Source organism: Myotis brandtii, unplaced genomic scaffold, assembly GCF_000412655.1.
Source record: "Myotis brandtii unplaced genomic scaffold, ASM41265v1 scaffold547, whole genome shotgun sequence".
NCBI classification, from domain to species: domain Eukaryota; kingdom Metazoa; phylum Chordata; class Mammalia; order Chiroptera; family Vespertilionidae; genus Myotis; species Myotis brandtii.
The window spans coordinates 268215-277750 of NW_005370024.1; the positions used below are offsets into that span (position 1 = coordinate 268215).

At 38.1% G+C, this 9536-nt stretch overlaps 1 protein-coding gene across 2 annotated transcripts in view; it reads right to left on the minus strand.

The window, feature by feature from the left end:
* Positions 1-9536, minus strand: part of LOC102248072 (ligand-dependent nuclear receptor corepressor-like protein) — a 113628-nt gene that overhangs the window by 99616 nt on the left and 4476 nt on the right. The window contains exons 2-4 of one of the 2 annotated variants that reach the window (XM_014549307.1): positions 8208-8260; positions 4051-4116; positions 752-808 (exon numbers count right to left, since the gene is read on the minus strand). In XM_014549307.1, the coding sequence (XP_014404793.1) occupies positions 752-808; positions 4051-4116; positions 8208-8260 (176 nt within the window). The remainder of the gene's footprint in view (positions 1-751; positions 809-4050; positions 4117-8207; positions 8261-9536) is intronic. The other variant, XM_005878121.2, reaches the window with a different exon arrangement.

The window sequence follows — 9536 nt, forward strand, 5'->3', positions numbered from 1 at the left end:
GAGATATCTGTAATACTATCATTAATAAAAAATATATTTAAAAAAAAGAATTTAAATAATTTAGCCTGTAAAAAAATAAGATAAAATAAAATAATTTTCCATTATGAAACTACATATTAACCATATTGAAAAGTCCAAAAAAGAAAAACTATTCTGAATCCCACCAGCCAGAGATAATGATTAACACTTGCAATATGTCCTTCCAATTTATCTATGCCTTTTTAAAAATTAGAAGCAGCCGATTATTTGAGAAGATCAATAAAATTGGGGATAAATCTCTAGCCAGAATAAGCAAGAAAAAAAAAAGAGAGAAAACAATGGGAAATAAATGATGGGCCATCACTATTGGTCCTATGAATATTAAAAGAATATTGTGAACAACATTAGTTGTCCACAAATTTTATAACTTTAGATGAAATGGATGAATTACTTAAAAGACACAGTATACCAGATTTCACACAAGAAAAAATAAAGAACCTCAACAGGTCATTTCTATTAAAAATTTAAAATCAATAATTAATAACCTCTCAAAACAGAAAGCTCTAGCCCAGATGGTTTCTCTACAATCTGCTCCAGAAAAAGGAAATATTTCCTCACACACTCTGATTCCATCATTACCCAAATAGCAAAACCTGTCTGAATAGATACCTCACCCAAGACATATGCAGAGAACAAATTAAACAAATGAAAAGGCACTCAACATCATATTCCATTAGCGAATTGCAAATTAAGATAAGAAACCACTACACACCTAACAGTATGGTTAAAGTCCAATACACTGACATCAAATGCTGGTGAGGACATAGAGCTAAAAGAAATGGTGGGAACGCAAAATATTATGGCCACTTTTGAAGATAGTCTGGCAGTTTCTTCCATTTAATTTTATAAAAAATTTAGAGTAATATAAAAGAATCCTTTGCTATCCAGTTTACTTGGTTCCTGAGTTTTGAAGTAAGAAGGGTTCAGATGTCCAATGATTTAGAAACATACACTAATCTATATGATTCCTGCATACAGATATGTATAGTGAGAAATACCTATACTTGTAGTTCTAGCATCTAAAAATGAAACCATTTTTAACAATGGTAACAACAAAGAAAGCACACTTATTTAAAAGAGGATAAGAAGTTGGAGCTGTAATAGATAGCTTCTACATGGCTTTTCAAAAGGCTCTACACTTTGATAATACTGTTTAAATTTTCCTCAAAAACATAGCTGTCTTCATCCTTACACAGATACAGATTTATTACAATAACGAAATTCATGCACGGGTACAGTCCCTAGGCCTGGCTGGCGATCGAAGCACAAGTGCCTGGCATGGAAGGGCAGGTCACAACTGACCTCTGGGCCCTGGGCAACCCCTGAGCCCCGCGCGCCCCCCTCCACCTGAGTCACGGTGCCCAAGTTCCCATGGGGAGATGAGGTGAGCGTGGCCAGAGGACGTGGGCCGGGGCGCAGTGTGGGCCGGGGCGCAGTGTGGGCCTTGGGGCTGCCCAGCAGCGCTATACAAAAGCCAGGCGGGCAGCGCTCTCTCCTGGCCAGCTTTGCAGACCGGCTCCTGCACAAACCCATGGGGAGCCCGATCGGCCCCTGCAGTCCCAGCAGCTGCAGCCCAGCTCACCCACAGGAGGCTGTGCAGGTGTGGGGCGGGATCCTCACAGGCACCCTGCACCTGAACGCCTGCCGCCAGCACCTCGTCGCCAAAGCCCACCATGTTCTGCATCGCCCCCTGGTGGTCAGCACATGTCATACTGAGTGGTAGAACTCCCCATGGAATGACTGCCCGAGGGGACAATTTGCATATTAGGCTTTTATTACATAGGATTAGTGCAATCATACTTAAGCAACAACTAATTAAAAGTCTTTTTAATTAAAAAAAAAAGCAAGGAAAGAGAATTTTCCTATGAAATTTGGAAAAAAGCGAGAACATTAGGGATGAGAAAGGGCAATGAAATTATGTGCCTATATAAGAGAAAAAGATTGAGTTCCAAAGCTTAGCTAATTTTATAAATACCCTACCAAGGGGGGAAAAAAAGGCACAGAAGTGGAAATAAAGTACAAAATCTATTGGAATTAAAAAATAAATGGAATAAGATATACAGCAGTGGGGTATGAAATCAATTAATAAGTTAAATTTGTCTTAATAGATCCAAAATGTAATATTGTGCAGCCATTTAGAATAATGACCAAGAACTTTATATACCCAAATGATATACTAGTGAACAAACATAGTAGGTACAAAAACTATATACTATGTGGACAGTATATACTACTTTAATAAAAAAATAAATACATACAAACATATTTTAAACTTAATTATAAAAATGTTAAAGGTTATCTGTGTGTCATGGACTAATTTTTTACTTTTGGGCTCATTTATATTTTCTAATTTCCTAAAATGAACATGTGTTATTTGTACACAAAAGAAATAATCGTCAAAAAATAAAATACATGTATTTATTTCCTTAGGACATTCTGTCCTTTGTATAATAACTAATTTCTGAAGGAACATAAATTCATACATGTATTCAGAACTATATATGTAAATAAATGAAAGCAAGAGGCTAAAAATCACAAGCTGGACTTTGGGTTATCAGAAAGCAATTAAGTATAATGCTGCCTTCTGACATGAATGAAAAACAGCAGGCTGAAGAAATACCAAGCATAGGTTAAACTCTTATTTCTTAGATTTTTCCTTTATTTATAAGCTCAGAGAAAAAGGTGAAACTATAGTCAGTTTTGCTTATAACAGGTAAAAATATTTAATTCAGTGTTAAGCTATGACACAGTGAGAGATGTTGAAAGTTTAAAAGAGAAGATAAAGATCTTAGCCATAAGAATGATAAAATATTGGAATGGGAATATTTTGGAATCTTGATCCTTATCGTCATGTTCTGCATGGATATCATTCATCTGATTGAAGATGGGTCCTTCAGTCCGCAGGCCGACGCTCTATCCACTGAGCCAAACCGGTCAGGGCGGTAAAAATATTTAATTCAGTGTTAAGCTATGACACAGTGAGAGATGTTGAAAGTTTAAAAGAGAAGATAAAGATCTTAGCCATAAGAATGATAAAATATTGGAATGGGAATATTTTGGAATCTTGATCCTTATCGTCATGTTCTGCATGGATATCATTCATCTGATTGAAGATGGGTGGTTGGGACAAATGATCTTGCATAAACACTGTCAGCTCTATGATTCATAGCTCAATCATCCTCCTCAACATTAACAAAGAATGAGCAGAAAACTTCTGACTACACCAACTATCACTGTAACTACCTCAACTCAAAAGACTTACGTACACAGAGAGAAGGGCCTTTAAGTCTACTAGATAGGACTTTGGTCTTAATAGAAAGGAAGGTACCAGAGTAGGGCAGAAGGTAAAAGAGTTACCATTGAAAAGTGACAAGATACAGAAAAATTCAATCAAAATCAAACTAGAAAATCTATTCTAGCATTACCCATTTTGTAAATGAACTGTACTATAAAATTTCACATGCCTACAAAAATGTTCTCTCCTAGTGCTCTAGGTTTCCAAGCAAGCAGTAAAACAGCTAAACTATGCTACCACAGCAATTATAATGCAGATCAAAATCTTATACCAGGATTTATGCAACAACATTTGGAAGGGTGGGTTATAATAGAGGAGGCTACACATAAATAGAAAACTCTGAACACATATGGCAGGATTTCTCAGAGTGACAATCCGAGTTCTAGAATGCCTATATCATAAGCAACAGGCAACTGAACCCTTTTAAGTCCTCTTTAAGAAGAAGTCAGGGAATGTAATGTATAAAATGACAAAAATCAAATTTTACCACTGAGCCAAAACAAACTTCATTTACAATTTTGAATCAGTATCTAAATTTTTTAAAGATTATAACATCATGTAATAATAGGAATATTTGGATCACTTTATGTATTCATTTAAAATATTTTTAATTAAACAATAACACAAATTCATGTTTAGTATAAAGTTAGTGTAGAACAACCATTTCTCATTTGTTAAATGGGACAGAAGGTTAAAATTTTGAAATAAAATGTTACCTTCAAATAAACTGAGGTGTCTTCGTAGCCGTGGTCCATAAAGCCCTTCTAAAATACTCTCAAAACCTGTATTAAAGAAAGAAAGAATATTAACTATGAAAGAAAGCTTAATTTTACAATAACAAAAAACCATAAACTCTATAGGAATCAGCAAATTATAAACTTAACATACTATAAGGTGTCATTTTTCCTTTAGTTGAATTAATTTGAACTAGGAAATACATAACATAATAAACAGTCATATAATAACTATCAGAAATTACATGATTATAAAGAAATATTCAAATGTAAATGTTCACTACTAAAACAGGTAAACATTTTTGTCACTTAGAAATATTCCCAGGTTAAATTATTACGGGCAGATTTCTTTTGTAATCATTTTGTAGAGAGGAGAAGAATAACTAGAAAAGATGTATAATTCTGTTTATATTTGTTAACAACATATGTTAGCTTATAAAAAGTAGCATCTTGAACCTCAATTACCAAAATGAGTAAATGAGTGCCAGTGGGGAGAAATTCTTGCTATGAAAAGTATGATGGCCCCGGCCAGGTGGCTCAGTTGGTTGGAACATCGTCCAGGGCACCAAAAAGGCTGCAGTTCAATTCCAGGTTGGGACACATAACTAGGCTGTGGGTTTGATCCCTGTAGGGGCGCCTATGTGGGGCAATCAAGTGATGTTTCTCTTTCACATCGATGTTCATATACTAGTGAACAAACATAGTAGGTACAAAAGCTATATACTATATGGACAGTATATGCTACTTTAATAAAACAATAAATACATACAAACATATTTTAAACTTAATTATAAAAATGTTAAAGGTTATCTTGTGGGTCATGACTAATTTTTTACTTTTGGGCTCATTTATATTTTCTAATTTCCTAAAATGAACATGTGTTATTTGTACACAAAAGAAATAACTGTCAAAAAATAAAATACATGTATTTATTTCCTTAGAACATTCTGCCCTTTGTATAATAACTAATTTCTGAAGGAATATAAATTCATACATATATTCAGAACTATATATGTAAATAAATGAAAGCAAGAGGCTAAAAATCACAAGCTGGACTTTGGGTTATCAGAAAGCAATTAAGTATAATGCTGCCTTCTGACATGAATGAAAAACAGCAGGCTGAAGAAATACCAAGCATAGGTTAAACTCTTATTTCTTAGATTTTTCCTTTATTTATAAGCTCAGAGAAAAAGGTGAAACTATAGTCAGTTTTGCTTATAACAGGTAAAAATATTTAATTCAGTGTTAAGCTATGACACAGTGAGAGATGTTGAAAGTTTAAAAGATAGAAGATAAAGATCTTAGCCATAAGAATAAAATATTGGAATGGGTATATTTTGGGATCTTGATCCTTATTGTCATGTTCTGCATGGATATCATTCATCTGATTGAAGATGGGTGGTTGGGACAAATGATCTTGCATAAACACTGTCAGCTCTATGATTCATAGCTCAATCATCCTCCTCAACATTAACAAAGAATGAGCAGAAAACTTCTGACTACACCAACTATCACTGTAACTACCTCAACTCAAAAGACTTACGTACACAGAGAGAAGGGCCTTTAAGTCTACTAGATAGGACTTTGGTCTTAATAGAAAGAAAGGTACCAGAGTAGGGCAGAAGGTAAAAGAGTTAGCATTGAAAAGTGACAAGATACAGAAATAATTCAATCAAAATCAAACTAGAAACTCTATTCTAGCATTACCCATTTTGTAAATGAACTGTACTATAAACTTTCACATGCCTACAAAAATGTTCTCTCCTAGTGCTCTAGGTTTCCAAGCAAGCAGTAAACCTATGACACCAGGGGGTGTGTGCAGAACATGTGGCTGTCAGCTGCGGCGGGATGGTGGAGCAGGTGAGTAGGGGCGCCAGACCAAGGCAGAGGGCGAGCCTCTGGTGGTTACTGAAAATTCTTTACTCCCGTGCTCCATGGTCCCGCCCGGCGCTTGTACCCACTACTGGCGACAGAGCTGTCGCTCACAACCACTGCCAGCGCCCAGCGCAGGTCCCGATCGCTCGGTGCCATCAGCAGGAGTGAGTGGCAGCTGCCGGCACCAATCGCCCCTCAGGGCTTCTCCACCTCCCCCTTGAGTTCTAGAATGCCTATATCATAAGCAACAGGCACCGGAACCCTTTTAAGTCCTCTTTAAATTCCCTTTACAGGGAATGTAATGTATAAAATGACAAAAATCAAATTTTACCATTGAGCCAAAACAAACTTCATTTACAATTTTGATCAGTATACTAAATTTTTTTGCCATTTGCACCTGCTGCTGGCGCCGGCCCCAACTGCTTAGTGCCTTCAGCAGGTATGACCAGGGCCAGTGCCATCAGCGTGTGGGAGTGGTGGCGGTGGGAGTGGGGCTGTGGGCAGACAGGTGACCGGGGGCCACGGCAGGAGGGGCCTAGTGGGGGCGCAGAGAATGGGCTGAGACCCGCCCCTGTGCCTACCACAGCCTCATGGTCCACAGTTCCTTTCAGGTGCATGCACTTGTGCACTGGACCCCTAGTAACTTATGATGTCTTAGATTTGACAAAGTAGTTATCATAGAACTTAGGAAATATGCACTTAATAAAATCTTTGTGAAATGATTCAGTACTAGTTCTCATGAGTGGACATTTCAGGCAGAAAAGTGAATGAACTAGAACCAGAGAGCACTTTCAAGAACACTATCGAAAAGACTTTCCTACTGGGTAAAACCTCAGAGCGAACAAGCCCCAAATCTCTTTCTATTACTAAGATAATCTAATTCTATTTTGCTGTGATCATGGACTCCAAAAATTAACAATGCAAACAAACTATTTTAGGATGTCATTATATTGTATATCGAACAAAATATATAGCCTCATCCTATATAAGTTTACTAAATTGGATTTCTCATAAATTGCTGGTGGAATGCAAAATGACACAACCATTTTAGAAAAGTTTGACAATTTCTAGTAATTTAAACACGCACTACCACACGATCAAACAATCCCACTCCTAAATATTTACCAAACAGAAATGGAAACTACACTTACACAAACCCCTGTACACAGGTATTCAGAGTTTCATTCACATTTACTCCAAACTGGAAACAATCCAATGTCCTTCAACCATTGAATGAAAAAACAAACTGGTACAATGGAATACTACATAGCCAAAGGAACAAACTACTGATACATGCAACACAACATGGATATATTTCAAATGCATATTGTTAAATGAAAAAAAAAACAGACTCAGCATATACTTTATGATTTCACTTATTATTCTCTGGGAAAAGCATAACTACAGAGTCAGAGCAGACCAATGGTTGCTAGTGCCATGTTACCTAGGTAAGGAAATAACTATGAAGAATCACAAAACAACTTTTAGGGATAATGGAACTGTTTTATATCTTGTTTATTGAGAAGTTGGTTATCCAACTGTTTGTGTGTTAAAACTCATAGAACTGTATTCTGTAAATTAAATCTTAATAAACCTTGCTAAATTTTTTTTTTTTTAAAGGAAAGGCATAACAGTTTCTGCAGCAGAGAAAGGTGAAGGTGAGTAGATGACTTGATGGGTTCATCCTTAAAAAAGAAACAAGCAAACTAAAGTCAATCATGAATAATGGTCAGGGTTTAGAGTAAAGATGGAAAACTAAAACTCAGGTGTCAAAGTCATCAGTAAATTTAATAGGTAAAGGTAATTAGACAAATGAAAACATGCTAAAAGTCACTAATCATCCGAGAGATGCAAATCAAAATGACAATGCAGTCCCATCTCATACCTGTCAGAATGGCTATCATCAACAAATCAACAAATGACAAGTGCTGGCGAGGATGTGAAGAAAAAGGAACCCCTGTGCACTGCTGGTGGGAATGCAGATTGGTGCAGCCACTGTGGAGAACAGTATGGAGTTTCCTCAAAAAACCTAAAAGTGGAACTCCCATTTGACCCAGTAATCCCATTTCTAGGAATATATCCCAAGAAACTAGAAACACTGATCAGAAAGGATATATGCACCCCTATGTTCATAGAAGCATAATTTACCATAGCTAAGATTTGGAAACAGCTTAAGTGCCCATCAGCAGATGAATGGATTAAAAAACTGTGGTACATCTACACAATGGAATACTATGCTGCTGTAAAAACGAAGGCATTCTTACCATTTGCAACAGCATGGATGGAACTGGAGAGCATTATGCTAAGCGAAATAAGCCTGTCAGAGAAAGATAAATACCACATGATTTCACTCATTTGTGGAATACAATGAACAACATAAACTGATGAACAAAAACATCCAGAGACAGAGAAGCATGGATCAGACTGTCAAACCTCAGAGGGAAGGTAGGGGAGCGCGGAGAGGGGGAGAGATCAACCAAAGGACTTGTATGCATGCATATAAGCCTAACCAATGGACACAGACACCAGGGGGGTGAGAGCATGAGGGGGGTGGGGTGGGGGGACAATGGGAGGATAAGAACCCATATGTAATACCTTAATCAATAAAGAAAAAAAAGTAAAAAAACAAAACCATTTAGCTCTACTTAAAAAAAAAAAGAAAGGTAATTACAGTGGGGCCTTGACTTACGAGTTTAATTTGTTCCGTGACGGAGCTCGTAACTCAAATTACTCGTATGTCAAATCAATTTTCACCACCACAATGAATTGAATGCTGGGCTGATGTTATGGCGTTCACTGTGACGTTCGCTGCGCCAACTAGCGGTGGGGTATCTGAAGCTGGCTTGTAACCCGAATTTTAGCTCGCAACTCAAAGCAAAAAATCAGCCGAGAGACGGCTCGTATCTCGAAAAACTCGTTAGTCAGGACACTGGTAAGTCAAGGCCCCACTGTAGCTGTCTACATGCTCATAGCATACTAAAAATTCCACGATTCTCAAAAATAAAGAGCTTTTTGTATCGGATAGAACAATGATTTGAAAGCAAAATCATGATACAGACTACACAGAAAAACTATATTTGGGAAAAAACGCTTTTGAGACTAAAAGGATAAAAAGACAAATATAAGGAAAATGTGATATCTTATCTAATAAAGAAGGAATATGCAAATTGACTGTCATGCCATAATGATCAAGATGGCTGCGCCCACAGGGGAGGCAGGGATTCAGTAACGCAAGATGGCTGCTCACACAGTGGAGGCCGAGTTCCCATAACGAGCCTTAATGAGCAATCAGCAGGGACCTGAGGCTGCGTCCCCCGGCTGGTGGGGCTTGACAGGGGACCTCAGGCTGCTCCCCTTGCCCCAGCACCAGGCTGGGGGACTTCAGGCCACACACCCCCGCCCCACCTCTGGGCCAGGAGATCTGAGGCCGCGCCCCTCGCCTGGCAGTGCTTGATGGGGGAACTCAGGGCGCAGCCCCCTGGACCCGGTTCTGGGCTGAGGCTGCAACCCGCGCCCCAGACTGAGGACCTGAGCATGCGCCCCTGCCCCAGCACCAGGCCGAGGGACCTGAGGCTGTGCCCCCCGGCATGCGG